We start from the raw sequence: 16,231 nt of genomic DNA, 5'->3' as shown, positions 1-16,231 counted from the left end.
ACCACATCAACATCCTGTCCCCGGATAAACATGTGTGTTCCGCCACCCTCTTCCTTCTGAAAAACGACAACCATCTCTTTAGTGTTGTTTACATTTAGATTTCTCTCAGACTAGCCAACAAAATCATCCCCTAATGCTCTGTACTCCTCCTTTAGCCCATCGGTTATGCCTCCAACTACTACCCATCAACATAAGACGGAGGACTGCTCAGTCATCGCTTGCAGTGTCTCCCTCAATAGCAGCAGTCTGAAGATGGTGAATGCACTGTAGGACTGTAGGAGAGCTTGGACATTCACTTCTGGGAGTGAGCTCTGCATCGTCCCCTGTCAGATTTGGTTGGTATGCAAATTGCAGAGAGATACGAAACCATGACTTCACCACATGAGATGTCAGGACACTAACAGATATTAAAGTGTGATGGTGCCGTTCCCTTCGGAGCTGAAACAGGCATAATCTTTAGATTATGGAATTGGCCAGATTTAGTGTGCCATCTTTTATAAACACTATTTTCGTTGCTGTTTGTCTACAAAAAGTCTAAAAGGGTCTTAGAAAACTCAGTACTGACAACTGCATGGACTTTGTGCTGAGACACTTCCCCTCATGCTGTCATTTCATTATTTATGCTGCTGTGTGAAAACGGATTTCTTTATTTTTTACATGTTCATTCACTGAAGCAACAAGCAGACATGAACATGAGCAGTTTTGAGCGAGCTTGCAGGAGGATCCTCTTGGCTGTGTGGCTGCAGTTTGCCCAGCAGGTGTCAGACGCACTCAGAATATCAGCGAAGCGCCGAGTTTTCAATCCAAAGTTGCGCCTTGCTGCTCCGCACCCAAACTGAATTTTGCTTTAGATTAATATGTGTTGTTCTGAATATTTGAGTAAATTGAGAAGTTCCTAACTTCTCGAGCCTATCTGCACGAATGCCTCTTGTGATTCGGGCGTGTCTACTGGTACTCGGATGTTGTTTTTACTGCTCTTTAAGTAAGAGCAGGTGAATGAAGCCTTCGGGAAAACAAAGCACGGGAATTAGTGGCTCTGAAGAAAACAGCCGCTAAACAAAGAGGACTTGAATGTAGCTGAAATGTAATCCTCCTCTTTTTAACACGAGCCCGAGAATGCAACTTATCTTAGGTTGAAACAAGGTCAGCCAAACCCCACAATTTAAGGAATTCCGACCGGTTAATGAGCCAAACCATTCCGAAGGTGAGTGGTGGGTACTGGGCGTGATCAAAACGGTTCTTCTTTGTCGTTATTAGTGAGTGCAGCATTAATACTATACTAATGAACTGAATGTTGTCTAATGAACTCCTTAATCCGACTCTGAATTGCTGCTGTTGTTCTGCGTTAATTAATGACGCTTATGGGAAGTTTCCATTTATCTCCAGTGGCAGGCTTTCTGTCAAGTCTTCAGACCCCTATAGAGCTTCTCTCTCTCTCTCTCCCTCTCTCTCTCTTTCTCTCACACACACAGGTTTATTATAATGAGGAGCCTGGAGACACTGGGGGGGAGCAGGAGCCATTTTTCTCATTGAAGCGGAGTTGCGCGGACGGAGCGGAGGTTTTGCTGCTGCTGCTGCTGTAGCCGGCGTGTGTGAGTGTGTGTGTGTGCGTTTGTGTGGATGTGAGAGCAGCTCCGGCCAAGGTTACTGCGGGTTAACCTCTTAAAAACATCAGCCGGAGTGAGCGGAGAGGAGTGCGTCCGCTGAGAGCATGGCTCTTCTTCAACAAAGGGAAACTTACAGGCGGAAAGTTTAAAGAAATTAGGAGCCGCAGAATTCGCCACTCGGGCGCACAAACTGAGGAGCGATGCACTTCGTTAAATGGGATTTGTTGCTGTTATTCTGGTGTTGTAAACTGGTCGCACTGATCCGCTGTTACGTTGTTCACATCGGTGATGATGCCGGAGCGAGCGCGGTGGTGGCCGGCGCGGAGCGGGGCGCGCTGTGCACTCTGGATCAGGTGCTGGCTCCAAAATTCACCGAGGGGTTCCTGGAGACTGACGCGGCAGCGGGCATCGTGTTTGTTTCGGGCTCCATAAAGTGCCCCTCGCTGCGCTCAAACCCCTTCACCTTGTACACCGTGGAGGACTGCGCGGACTCCGGCTACAGGCACCTCCTTACCAGCCAGTACCAGGTGCATGTACACGGTAGGAACTGTTCAAACACGCGTAAAAGAAAAGCTCAGTGGGACATGGAGGTCCTCACTTTGTTCAGTACCCACAGCCATCACAGCTTAGAGTGCCACCGAGCAGATTCTGCTCTATTCCCAGTGGGAGGTCTACTGCCTGGCCCTCCGATCCGCTGCAAAGTCACCAACAGCCGTGAGTTTTATTTCTCCGAAGGGAACTTGTTTGTGTCTGAGAAGCTGTGCTGGAGGCAGGACACTCTCCTGGAGCTGGACGTCCTCTGTGATGTACTCACAGGGAGTGGGCTGAATGTTCAAGTCAGCCCCATCTCCATCCACTGGCGTGTGGGAGAGGGCCCCTTTAGGCAGGGCCACATAGAGAAGCTGTTACAGAGGGCAGCTCAGTCTGATTCAGGGATTTTAAGCAGGAGGAGTAGAAGAAGCATCAACAGCAGCCCCCAGTTTCAGCCACCAATGTATCAAGTGTCTGTGGCAGAGAATAAGCCCGCCGGGACTCCTGTTGTTGTTTTGAAAGCAGTGGATGTGGATGAAGGCGAGGCAGGCAGGCTGGAGTATTTTATTGAAGCTCTCTTTGACAGCCGCTCGAATCATCTTTTTGCTGTGGACCCTTCCAGCGGTGCTGTGTCTACAGTAGAAGTGCTGGACCGGGAAACAAAAGACACCCATGTGTTTCGTGTGACCGCAGTGGACCACGGCACACCCCGGCGCACAGCCATGGCCACACTCACTATCACAGTCAGTGACACTAACGATCACAGCCCTGTGTTTGAGCAACAGGACTATAAGGAAAGTATCAGGGAGAACTTAGAAATAGGCTATGAGGTGTTAACAGTGAGGGCTACAGACGGAGATGCCCCCATTAATGGGAACATCCTTTATAACATCCTCAACAATAATGGGTCCAATGATGTGTTTGAGATTGATTCCAGGTCTGGTGTAATTCGCACTAAGGGGCTGGTGGACAGAGAAGAGGTGGAAGCCTATATGCTGTTAGTTGAGGCGAATGACCAAGGTCGTGACCCCGGGCCCCGCAGCGCCACAGCTACTGTTCACATTGTGGTAGAGGATGATAACGATAATGCCCCTCAGTTCAGTGAAAAGCGCTACGTGGTCCAGGTGCCAGAAGACATGACCCCTAACACAGAGATCCTGCAGGTCACCGCAACGGATCAGGACCGAGGGAGCAACGCTGTCGTTCACTTCAGCATCATGAGCGGAAACACCCGGGGGCAGTTTTATATCGATGCTCAGACAGGTAAAATGGACCTGGTGAGTCACCTGGATTATGAGGCGAACAAAGAATACACGCTGAGAATCAGAGCTCAGGATGGGGGACGCCCACCGCTGTCCAACATCAGCGGCCTGGTTACGGTGCAGGTGCTGGATGTTAACGACAACGCCCCCATTTTTGTCAGCACGCCATTCCAGGCCACCGTGCTGGAAAATGTGCCGCTGGGTTACTCCATCATCCACATCCAGGCTGTCGATGCAGACTCTGGAGAAAACTCCAGGCTGGAGTATCGGCTCACTGAAACCACGCCAAACTTCCCCTTCTCCATCAATAACAGCACGGGGTGGATTGTAGTCGCAGACGAGCTGGACAGGGAGAGCGTGGACTTTTACAACTTCGGAGTGGAGGCACGTGATCACGGCTACCCCGTCATGTCATCTTCAGCCAGCATCAGCATGACGATCCTGGACGTCAACGACAACAACCCAGAGTTCACGCAGAAGGCGTATTACATGAGACTAAATGAAGACGCGGTCGTGGGGACCAGCGTGGTGACCGTGTCAGCTGTGGACCAGGACATCAACAGCGTGGTGACGTATCAGATCGCTAGTGGAAACACCCGCAACAGATTCTCCATCACGAGCCAGAGCGGGGGTGGGCTCATTACGTTGGCTTTGCCTCTGGACTACAAACTGGAACGCCAGTACGTCCTCACTGTCACGGCGAGCGACGGCACCCGCTTTGACACCGCCAAGGTGTTTGTTAACGTCACTGACGCCAACACACACCGGCCCGTGTTTCAGAGCTCACATTACACCGTCAGCATTAATGAGGACAAGCCCGTGGGCACCACCGTGGTCGTCATCAGTGCCACAGATGAGGACACGGGCGAGAACGCGCGCATCACCTACTTCATGGATGACAGCATCCCTCAGTTTGACATCGACCCCGACACGGGAGCTGTCGCCACGCAGATGGAACTGGACTACGAGGACCAGGTTTCCTATACGCTGGCCATCACTGCGCGGGATAACGGCATCCCACAGAAATCTGACACCACCTACCTGGAGATACTTGTGAACGATGTGAACGACAACTCTCCCCGTTTCCTCAGAGATCACTACGTTGGTGCGATAATGGAAGACGTGCCCGTGTTCACCAGCGTGGTCCAGGTTTCTGCCACCGACAGAGACTCTGGCCTCAATGGCAGAGTTTTCTACACCTTCCAGGGTGGGGAGGATGGCGATGGAGACTTCATAATTGAATCCACCTCCGGCATTGTTCGCACTCTGCGCAGGCTTGACAGAGAAAATGTGCCCATTTACACCCTGCAGGCCTTTGCAGTAGATAAAGGTATCCCTGCCCTGAAAACACCAGTAAACATTCAAGTAACAATCCTAGACGTGAATGACAACCCTCCTGTGTTCGAGAAAGACGAGTTTGACATTATGGTGGAGGAAAACAGCCCCATAGGCCTCGTGGTTGCACATATCTCAGCCACAGATCCAGATGAAGGCAGCAATGCCCAGATTATGTATCAGATAGTGGAGGGAAACATCCCAGAGGTGTTTCAGCTGGATATCTTCTCCGGAGAGCTGACTGCTTTAATAGATCTGGACTATGAGTTGAGGTCTGAGTACGTCATTGTGGTCCAGGCCACCTCTGCGCCTCTCGTGAGCCGAGCCACAGTCCACATCAAACTTGTGGACAAGAACGACAACGTGCCAGTCCTCAAAAACTTCCAGATCATCTTTAACAACTATGTGACCGACAAATCGAGCAGTTTTCCCACTGGAGTGATCGGACGCATCCCCGCGTACGACCCAGACGTCTCCGATCAGCTGCACTACAGCTTTGACGTGGGAAACGAGCTGAACCTGGTCCTCCTGAACCAAAGCACAGGAGAGATCCAGCTGAGCCAGGCCCTGGATAACAACCGGCCCCTGGAGGCCTCCATGAGGATCTCAGTGTCAGGTGAGATTGTTAGATAACTCTCTGTAATCCACCGCCACTCCACCCAGTGAATGAAAAAAAGTGCAGTAATGGGAGTGCAGGCTTACAGGGGTGTATTCTTACTGATTCTATTAACGCGTAGTGTCTCTTCATTTACATTTTCTCTCCATTTCACTGGGTAATGGAAGTGATGACGGCTTAAGTGTGTCTCTCTTGGCTTGAGTATTCCAGCGTGATTCTCCTGTAATAGAAATATTCATGAAGGAGGATTAATATTCATTGAAGCATATTTGTAATTCACTCCACTTTACAGGAAAACTCACTCAGGGTCATAAAAGTGCACTAAAGCATTTCCTTTCTTATTAATTGTTTAATTTGGCTCATTTAATGAGGGACTTTGAACACATGTATTTTAGTCCCCTGGTTATATACACAATCCTGGTTTAGCTCAGTCTATTGTCAAGATATAAATAGCTGTTTGTCTGAGTGAGTAGAGTCTCCAGTGGCAGACTGATCATGTCCCATAATTGCCCGTCATGCCCACTCCGTCGTACAATGAAAGGCATAATTCAATAATGGTTCATATCTGCAGCTTTATTTTGTTTGTTAGTTGTTGTTTTTTAATGAAGAGTTGATGTGTGTCAAGCCCTGTTCTTTTGTTCTAATTTGACAGAAAATGCTTACATTCAATAGCAGCCAGGATGGTGAAAACAGATAATTCTGGTTTGATGATGCTTTTCGATCACATTAAGTTCACATGGAAAAAATTTGCTGATTTCTCCATTCATGAATTGGGAAAAGAAATATCACACAGGTCTAAAATGAGCTCCAGACATTCTTCAGTTGTTCTCTTTTTCTTACTCTGCATGTCTTGAACTGTCTGTCTCCCCTGCACCGTTCATTTTGCGTGTCAGCACAAATTACCGAGTTTTATTTGCTCCTTTAATGCAATTAAACCTAAATTGCACCCAAAGAAAGTGTGTGGTTGTGTGTGGGTGGAGAGGGGCGATGGGAAGGAGGGGTGGTGACGGTGTTGTTTTTACCCTCTGTTGGAGCTTATTTGACGCAGTGTGATCTGCTGTAAATCTGCCTTCTCTTTGACCTTGGCACAAGCTAAGAGAGGGGGAAAGGAGCTGGGAACAGTATTAAGAGATTGGACATGAAGGTTAAAGATGAAAATAGCAATTTAACAGGAAAAGAGCAGATTAAGGCCGGCAGAAACCTTCGTGTTGGTCTTCTTTGATGGCAGTAGAAGTGTGCGTTCGCTGGCTGACTGGTGTTGCACGGACTGGTTAGCGTGGGTAGTCGTTTTGATAGATTTGAGCTGAGCTTCGACTCTCTGGAGAACAATGGTAAGCCGTCGATTAAGGGGCAGGCGCTTGAGCTCATACCAGGCTGTGGTTGGGGGTAACAGCTGTGACTCCACCAAAGACCAATTAGAGGCCGTGGTCCCCCCAGTGCGTCCAGCACCTGCTGGGGTTTATGTGTCAGCACCCCTGCAGGAGACAGAAGGAGATAGAGGAAGGCTGGAGGACAGAGGGGAGGTGAAGGAGTTTTTTGTGTGTATGTACAGTGAATACAAGTTGGAAAATACAGCGGGACTGTAAACCAGCAGAAAAGTCATTAGACAGGAGCTGCTGGAGGAGGAGATGGGGCAGGAATATGAGCTCCTTCTATAGATCCTGCTGACCCCAATTTTCAAAGGCTTCCCCCTCCAGGGACCTCCCAGGTCTTCCCATTATCTTTCTCTTTATGCTACTGTTTAAGAGGCCCCTTATGATGGACGATTTTTGATGGGCTCCTTTGTATGTTGTTGGACTGTGATTAACATCACCTCTGGGCCACGCTCTTCACACCAGAATAGATGTAATAGTTCAAATGTGGCAACACTTTGCTCTAAGTTTAAAGTGTTTCATATGCACCATCTTTGAGAAGGTAGCCTTTAAATAATCCACACCATCCCCCCAAAGTTAGGTTTGGTAAAATAACCCGTTGCACTGAGTGTCGCTTATCTTTTCAAAATATTATTCACATCACTTCCACTCGGATTGTTGTTGAGTGATCTCAAATATAAAACAGTCTGTGACTTAAATCTCATAAATAACTGCTGAAGTGATCGCTGGATTTTGTCCATTTTGATATTACCATACTGACTAATATTCCGAACTCGTACTGTAGTTCAGCACAACAAAAAGTTTGAAAAGACCTCCTTGTTGCACAGTTAAACATTTAGGAAAACCACATGAAGAATACAAAGTGTTGCAAACTGCACACACAGTTTTTGGTCTAGTTCTTAAAAATATAAACTGAGCAGTGTGATTCAATGCTTTTTCGTGGAAGAACATTAAACGATCCCCCATTGTGCTTTGCAGGTTAATTATTTACTGAATGAGTTTCAAGGAGGCCAACTATTAAATGAAAAAATGTGCAGTGTTTAACAATCTGGTTAGAAATGTATCACAATGAGAAGGGCAGCGGCTGTTGCTCAGAGCAGGTCATCTGCCAGCGGGATGGTCAGGGCTTTGATCCCAGGCTCGTCCAGTCAGCACGGCCAAGTGTCCTTGATTAAGATACTGAACTCCAAATTACTCCCGATCAGAGTGTGAGTGTGTGTTTAGTGCCTGCTTTATGGGATAGAGTCTGTGTGAATGTGAATTGTAGTAGAAGTAGAAAAGTGCTATGTAAGTACTAGATCATTTACCATTTAGGAGTGACTCCACACCACAATTTGCTCAGCTGTGATGATATACACAGTTTAGAAATTACCTAAACTTTATTTCCTCACTGTTTCTGTAAAAAGATGTTTTCATATCAGACAACATACATGCCAGTACAGTATATATATGTATATTTAATAAATCATTATCAGTCGATAATATTGGCCTTCTGATGCAGTGGTTAGCACTGTTTTCCCATAGCAAGCAGGTCCAGGCAACAAATCCACCACCTGCCTTTCTGTGTGGAGTTTGGATGTTCTCCCTGTGTTTGCTTGGGTTCTCTCCGGGTACCCCACTTCCTCCCACAGTCCAAAGACATGCAGTTAGTGGCGTTAGGTTAATTGATGACTCTAAATTGTCCATAGGTGTGATTGTGAATGGTTTTCTGTCTGTCTGCGTTAACCCTGCGTCACACTGGCGACCTGTCCTGGGTGTACCTGCCCCTCTTGCTTTATGGCGGCTGGGATAGGCTCCAGCCTGCCTGTGACTCTGAGCTGGATAAGCGGAAGAGGATGGAAGGATGTAGTGTTTCTAAAGCTAAATGTTGAAACTAAACCACATTTAAAGTGATGTGGCAAAAATTAAACAGTATCTGTAGAAACAGGTCATGCCCAATAAATAGAAGGAGAAAGTGTTGAATTGGAAAGCTTGCCTCAGAAATGATAACCCGGGATGGGCTGATATCTGCTCTCACAGAGATGATCAGACTTTATCTTGCTAAGATTTCTTCAGGTGGGTTTGATATGCATGTGGATTTCTTTATGATTTGGGTAAGATAATTAGTGAGGAAATACATGTTATCCAGCAGCAACAGTAGTCCCTCATTGCTATTCAAATTGGCACTACAATCACTCAGAGCCAATAAGCAGGTTCTTCACAATACATCTGACAATCACGTAGCCTGGGGATCTTACTGGCTGTGTGCACTTGCATAAATTAGTAATCATAACAGTTTAATTATGTTAGCCAGTGAAGGAACCAGATTTACAGCAGTGGTGTGCAGGTATTTGAGCCTGTCTCATACTGAGTGGGGGAAAATAGACTCATAAACACAGATTCAGGATTATGTCTTTTGATTTCAGCTTTGAGGAAATTGTTGTTTTGCAACTCAGCATTTGAACATTTGTTCAGGACAAAATGGAGACATTATTTTTTTTTTTCTTGCATGTTTTATGTCATGTCGCTTCAGTGTTATGAAGAGAATTCCCATCACACTGCAGCATGAGACACAGGTTTTCATCCATGGGATTAGGCATTCTGCATCTGTATCCTTAGATCTGTCAGACTAGTGTTGACATACCCGGGGCTTCATCTACTGTTCCCAGGCAAGCGTGAGCCTGCATAAATAGGTGTTTGCATTTGATTGCAGAGATTGTTTCTCTGCTTTTCTTTCATCCGTAAAGCCCTGTTAATTTTCATATAGAAAGTGTAGCTAATCATTATCTCACACTGCTAAATGTGAGGTCCGCTCATTTGCCTGCACATTTGTTGCACTCTAAAGTGACTGGCACGGTTTAGCTTTATACTCCACGAACTGCTAGAACATAGTACCCACCTCATCCCCAGTGTGGCACCAGGACACTTTGTCCCTTTTAATCATATTCTGAGTCCGAGCCAACACCGTGCCCCCACTTTGAAAGCGTGAGTGCTAAAATTTAACAGACAAACACGCCTCCACCACTAAAGACGGCAGAGCGATTCAGCTCACATCACACTGCGGGTTGTGCAGGCGCTCAAGTTACATGGTGGACAGCGGGTATTGTCTCTGTCCGGTCACTGTATGGAGGGAACACCCTTTTAACTTTCAAGTGTGAGTCTGAAGTGGCTGCGGATGCTGCAAGGTTAAGCTGCTACTCTGTCAAACGTGTGTTCGAGCCAAAGCCGCTGGCATTAAGCCCGACCAACTGAGGCAGGCGACAAATATGCTCAAATGAGTCAAGATTTTGCCTTTTTTTCTCAAAAGATAATTTGGCAAATAAGATATCCAGACGCTTGAATTCCATGTTGGCTTTTTTATTTTTGTCAGGGCAGGAATTTTAATGGTGGGGACTCTGCTGCACCAAGTGCCATGTATATAACAGCCAACTCATTCACAGCCTGTGTAATTTCATTAGGATCTATTAAACCTTTAAGCTGTCTGCGGTTGGACTTTCTCGAGGGGATTGTCTTCTGTTACACTAGCCCATCAAGCTGCACATATCTGGTATATTTCTGTGTGTGGGGGGGCCTCAACAGCTGGACCGCCCTGATTACTTTTCTCCACACTGTCATATAATTAGTAGAGCCTGTGCTCTTTATGCTTGATAAATTTCAGTTTTCCTCTTGCTCTCGATTCCCAGGAATCAAAGTCACTGCTTACGAAGCTCGAGTCATCTGTAACGCCTAACTCCTTCCATTCTTCCTGCCTCCCTCCCTGGATGGCGTTAGTCACACTCGCAGGCTTGCGTGGAATGTTTGTAGCACTGTTTCTTTTCTTTTTTTTATCCCTTTAACATCACCTATCACCTTGATCCTGTTTCTCTTTCCCTCTTTTTGTTTGCCTGTCACAATTTCCCATTTTTCTCCTATCTGCCCGGGTCTATGGCGTTCACCCCTGCAACCTCCACTGTTCCCTCCCATCATTTCGAGCTCCTCCACCCTCCCTCTTTATCCCTGTCCTCCCCTTCCTCTCCCTCCCTCCTTTGACTGTTGTCCCCCCCTCCTCCCCTTCTCTCTCTCTCCCCTGTGAAAGGAAGAATGCCTAAGAGAAATGCTTTGTTAAGCACACAGTTGTCATGGTGAACCCAGCAATGCCTGAGAAATTCCTTGTGGGTGGGGACGAGGGGGTAAGGCCTCTTTTGTGGAGCGAAGATGGGGGGGAGGGGAGACCCATAAAGTTCTAAAGAGCAACTGTCCGCATCTCCGTTTTTCCAGTGAAGCATGTAAGGCTCTCTGTGGACCTGTAATGCTGCGGGACACACTGACCTGTCCCGCCGGCTGCTTTCATTTTAACAGGACACGAAGAGAGTCGGCCGACACCTGACTGCAGATATAAAGTTTCCATCCGCTGTGTTTTTGAAGGCTAAAGTGCGTGTGAGACTTCAGAGGCACTCTGTTTTGAAAGCACCAGAGAGTTTTAAGCGCGTGGACATTTGATAGTGTCCTCTTTAAGCTCTTTGATTTGTGACACAGATGCACTCAGAGGGTCTCCGATTTCTTGCCGCCCGCATGTTTTTCGGCAGCAAAACATCCTCCCGTGGGCCTCGCTGCTGCACGCTTGGTTGCGCTGAAGGTCCAGAGGTGGTGAGGTAGTGCAGAGTGAAGGTGCGGGTGAGATGGGGTGGAGGGGCGGGTGGATGACATCATTTATGTGTTTGGAGGGGAAATCATGTTTGGGATTAAGGCCGGCGCATCGCTGGGGCGAGGCCTTGCGGTGCTTGCATATATCGTAGCATTGTCCTGCATTGTCCTCGAGATCCCAGCAGACAATCGGAGTGGGCTCTGTCTGCTGCTGCCCCCACCACCCCCACCCCTCTAACCTCCTTGTGCCTTTGTGTCCACTTGTTTGCACCAGTCCTGTCCGCTATGGGAGAGTCTCACCAGACCTGCTGTTCCTTCATGTATTACACAGTTTGCAGTTCAGTCTGTTGCAGAAAGCTTTTGGTGAATCACCAAGAAAACAAACAAACAAACAACAAAAACAACAACACATAAATCTCAAGTACAATGAGTCCTTATCAGACGTACTTGCTACAGGAACGATAGTGGAGCACATAACTAACTCCACATAAAAAATGTGAAAAATTATGCGATATGTTGGCTCACCAAATATCCTTATCCGTCTTAAACACCTTATATCGGTCAGGCTATAGTGAATGCATATGGTAGTGACCTGTTCAGGGCATACCACGCCTCCAGTCATATGACAGCTGGAGTAAAAGCCCACTGCGACCATGAATTGGATAAGTAGTAGTAGCAGTAGTTTGTCCAAAACAACATAATCAACAGTTAAACTGTGTGAACAACTTTGAAAGTTTATCTCTCTGTGCTGTGGGGGTCCATCGGGGCTGTGAAGCACAGCTCTCCAACAACAACAGCATTGACAGCAACAACACACAGAGCACTTTCTTGTCTCCTGTGCAGTGACAATAACACCAGAGCTCCACCCGAGTCCAGAAATCATTATGAGAAAAGACGTTTCTCACACTGTGAACGTGACAGATTATGTTTATTCAACAGCCTGTTACCTTTACGCTACATTGCACTCATTTAGTACTGAACCAGGCCGAGATTTCACAGTGACCTGGTTTCATATGCTTCAGCTCTGCAGTTCAACCTGTCAACATAGGACCGTTAGACACGAGGGTAGGAAGTGTGACTGGTAGAGGTGGTGAACCCTGGAGAGTGCAGAATTTTAAGAGGTTTCATTGCTGACTGAATTATATTAAGACAGACTGAAGGGTGGGGAGCTAACTACACAGATGGTGTCATCCTGAGTTAGCTGAAGTGGTGTGTTTACGCTTTCACAGTCTGGTGGCATTTGAATGAATGAATAACTATTTTTAGAGTTCACTTAGATGTTTGTTTTTTTCTTTTTTACTTTTAGCACATTTCCCGATCTGGACTGAATGTTTTCCACCTCGTCTTCTAAAAATATCTCACCTGTCACAGTGTGCAAAGTTTTTTTGTTTTTTTATTTTAAAGCAGAGCTATCAAAGACAGAAACCGGCTCTGTTTTGCTGACTCCTGCTTCAAAGCATCTCAGTTGGATGACAGTTGTTACTTTGCTGTTGGATGCTCAGGATCCAACATCTCTTCGCTGTTGGTATGTTTGAGTAGCGGCCTCCTGCTTGGTCACGTCTCTGCATGCTAATGTCTCTTTACTGTTGCGCTGACATTGGTTTTTCTTTGATATGTAAATGTTCCGATTCGAAGAGCTCGAATTCTTTTCTGTGGCTCTGAAGTCGCTTCGCTGTAGAGGAAAGGAAATCTGTGGATTGTCCTCTTGTTGCAGGTTTTCAGAAACAGCAGAAAAGTGTCATCAGGGGATGCTCTGGCAGGGTCCACAAATGAGTACTGATGGCCTCTCTCCAGCCAAGTCAGCTTTCCTCTGGAATGGAGAAATCAAGAGAGGGATTTACTCCGACTCCCCAGGATTGAAATCCTTGGGTTGACATTGAGCTACACAAGCAGTTTTCATTATTGACTTCACGGGCGGTGGAGGAAATGTGTTGTTGTGGTGTTGTTATCATTACAGCTGATCTCTGGTCTCTTTCTATTTAAACCCAATTGCTCTGCAGAAAACAATAAAAACAATATTTATTTAACTTGTATTTTCTTAATGAAATGACGTAAAATCACATAAATAAACTTGCTCACGGGTAGATATGATGCTCGCTGTAATTTTTGCTGCTTGACGTAATGGCTCTAACACTGCTCAGATACAGATCGCAGTAAATCTGCTGCGTAGGAGTTTTCAGCGTGCCGTCCGTTCCTTCCCGTGTGCGAGAGCTGCAAGTGGGTTTTCTGTTAAAGCACGAGCTGTTTGTGTTCAGTTGTGTTGTTTTTCCCAACAATGCACTTGAGGTGAGGAGGGCTATAGAAAAACCAAGCGCACATCTGCTTCTGTCGCCTGTCACCGTCTGTAAGGCTTTGAGCTGCAGTTGTTCAAATATGTTTCTGTTGATTAGAGAAGCTCTCCCTGCTTCTCTCTCCAGGCTGTTACTTCCTCAGCTGTGTTGACTTCTAAGACAAGCAATATAAATGCATGATGATAGCGGATAGTGTCACTCATTGCACACAAATCATCCCACAACATTAAAACCACCTGCTTCTGAGTGGCTGGGGCATGGCTACAGTTGCTTGGTGGGAGTTTAGAGAATTGGGCTTGTGCCGCCACTCGACAATGCTCAACGCCATGAGGTTAATATTAAAGACACCAAGATTTCTCAGTGCAAGTGAAATGTTAGGAGTCAGTACATTTGAAGCTCTATTAAGAAATCTACCGTATATATTTGCAGGCTTAACAATTTTGAGAACAAGATCACTGTGGGCTTAACGGATGTAAGGTTTGCCACCACATGCAGTCAGTGTTCATTGTGGAGACACTGGTGTGGCTGTCTGTTCATGGGAAAGTGATTTAGGTGTATTTTTAATTTGTTCTTTTCTTCTTTTTGTGTTATGTGACTTGTTTTGCTTCTATGAAGTATGAGTCTGGAATAATTAAGGATTGATTGATTGATCAGATTGAGATCTGGCAGTGTGGAGGTTGCTGCTGCTGCTGCCCTGAGGAGGTGTGTTTTGTCTGCAGTAATGATTAACTGGTTGGTACGTGTCAAAGTAACCTCCACATGTCAGGGCCTAAGGTTTCCCAGCAGAACATTGGACTGCACTGCAATGAAATGATCACAGCTTATCATGTCACCTGTTCAGAAGTTTATTTTGATAGTGTTTTTTGAAACAAAGAGAAGTCACAGAGTCCTTAACAGAGGTAAATAGCTAAAAACCAGCCCACGCCAAAGTAAAGCGGACACACAAATACTACCCAGAATGCATTTCTCAACAGATGAGTTTAAGCTGCTTTTAAAGGATGTCAAAGAGTCAAAGGTGGGAAAAGAGAGCAGTAAGCTGTTCCACAGTTTTGGAGTTTAGGCTCGTAAGGAACAATCCACCTTATGTTTCAGACACAGGATTATATTGATCACACGTTTTAAATCAGTCGTTTTAAAGAGCTCACTGTATTACGTTTACCTGTAAGTGGTATCACTACAAAGTGGAAGCATTTAGGAACCAAAAGAAACGGCAGACCACATACAGTTAAAGAGCGGGGTCTCTGAGTCACCAATGCTCTGTTGACATAACTGCAGAGCTCCAGACCTCCCCTGGCACTAACATCAGCACAAAGACTGTATGCTGGGAGCTTCCGGGCATGGGTGTCCAAGGCCGAGCAGCTCCTGGCAGCGTAATATATAGGTGGCCCAGTATGTTTGTCCACATAGTGCATATAAATGGATCCACTCAAATATGATAAACCTGCTCATTTGTTCGGCAGTAAAATAAATATGTGTTTAGATTTCCTTTAACAAAAACAAATGAAATATAGACAGGAAACAGGAAGAAGCAAAAGGTATTGTTTAGTCTAAAGTAAATAAAAAAGGCCAAACAACGTGTCTAAAGAGCAGGAATTGACACATTATGTGTCCTCTGTTTAATTTCCATAAAATGCAAAGTTATTTATTCTAAAGCTCTAACATCAGATTTTATATATGTTTCAATAAAAAATACAATTCAGAGATTTAGCGATTATTGCCTTCTGAGTGTTAAGAAGCTTCTGAAGCGACTGATAGGGTACAATATAGAAAAAAAATCTTCTGAAAATTCTCCAAGTCTTGTCGATTGTCAGTTTTAAGTTTTAAGCTGGTGGGTCTTTGTGGGGGAACCTGTGGTGTGTTGGACTCAGTGTTAAAAAACCTTAGCTGTGGCTCTGTGCAGCCTCCCTGTGGTGTGACTGAGCCTTTCGTCTTTCCTGAGAAGCTTTTCTCAATTTCTGATGAGTGGATGATGATGTGAGCTGCTGCTGGTGGGTGGAAGCCTGGCAGGATTTGTTAGAGCATTTTATGCAGAGGGGTGGTGGTATTGGTAGTAGTGGGGGTGGTGGGATGTCAGCCTCAGCCTTTGCTTGTCTAAAGGGGATCAGTAAAGGAGGGGAGTGAGGAGGGGTTAGGGGTAATGGGATGAAAAAGCTACCCCTCCGTGCAATGCCTCACTTCCACCTACTAACCAGCCAACAGTCTCCATTCAGACAGCAGCTGAGTGTGCTTCACCTTTCAGCCCTGCTTAATTCAAACAGGCCACATTTTATTGCGCCCCATTTTGATCAAAAGAACCCGAGACTCCTGCTTCTGAATTAAATGAACACCAAACTGAGTCCTCTTAGCTTTAATTAAGGAGGAACTGGATAAGCTTGATCTAATAGATATTAGGCAATTTTAAAGTCTGCCTGGGAACTGGGCCACGGTGCTCCGTCACCACCACGACAGACTTTTTGTTCGCTCAGTTTCAACTCAGCCCACACGAGTACGTACCAGTGTCTGTCCAAGACTGATTTGAGTGTTTCTTTTTAATTGGAAGAAGTTGATAGAAGCTCAGCTTGCTCACTGGTATGAAGGTGGGTATTAAGCCTGTTGTCGTGCTGGGCTTTAGTCT

At 46.1% G+C, this 16,231-nt stretch overlaps 1 protein-coding gene across 3 annotated transcripts in view; it reads left to right on the top strand.

Moving 5' to 3' along the window:
* The first annotated feature begins 1,139 nt into the window (after positions 1–1,139).
* The window catches only part of celsr2 (cadherin, EGF LAG seven-pass G-type receptor 2), a 68,359-nt gene continuing 53,267 nt past the window's right edge, over positions 1,140–16,231 (top strand). For all 3 annotated transcript variants that reach the window (XM_031757211.2, XM_039612566.1, XM_039612565.1), the window contains exons 1-2: positions 1,140–1,204; positions 1,473–5,351. In XM_031757211.2, coding sequence (XP_031613071.1) covers positions 1,808–5,351 — 3,544 coding nt within the window. In that variant the 5' untranslated portion in view covers positions 1,140–1,204; positions 1,473–1,807. The remainder of the gene's footprint in view (positions 1,205–1,472; positions 5,352–16,231) is intronic.

Source organism: Oreochromis aureus, linkage group 5 (genome assembly GCF_013358895.1).
Source record: "Oreochromis aureus strain Israel breed Guangdong linkage group 5, ZZ_aureus, whole genome shotgun sequence".
In the NCBI taxonomy this organism is placed as follows: Eukaryota; Metazoa; Chordata; class Actinopteri; order Cichliformes; family Cichlidae; genus Oreochromis; species Oreochromis aureus.
This window is presented reverse-complemented; position numbering and strand designations above follow the sequence as displayed.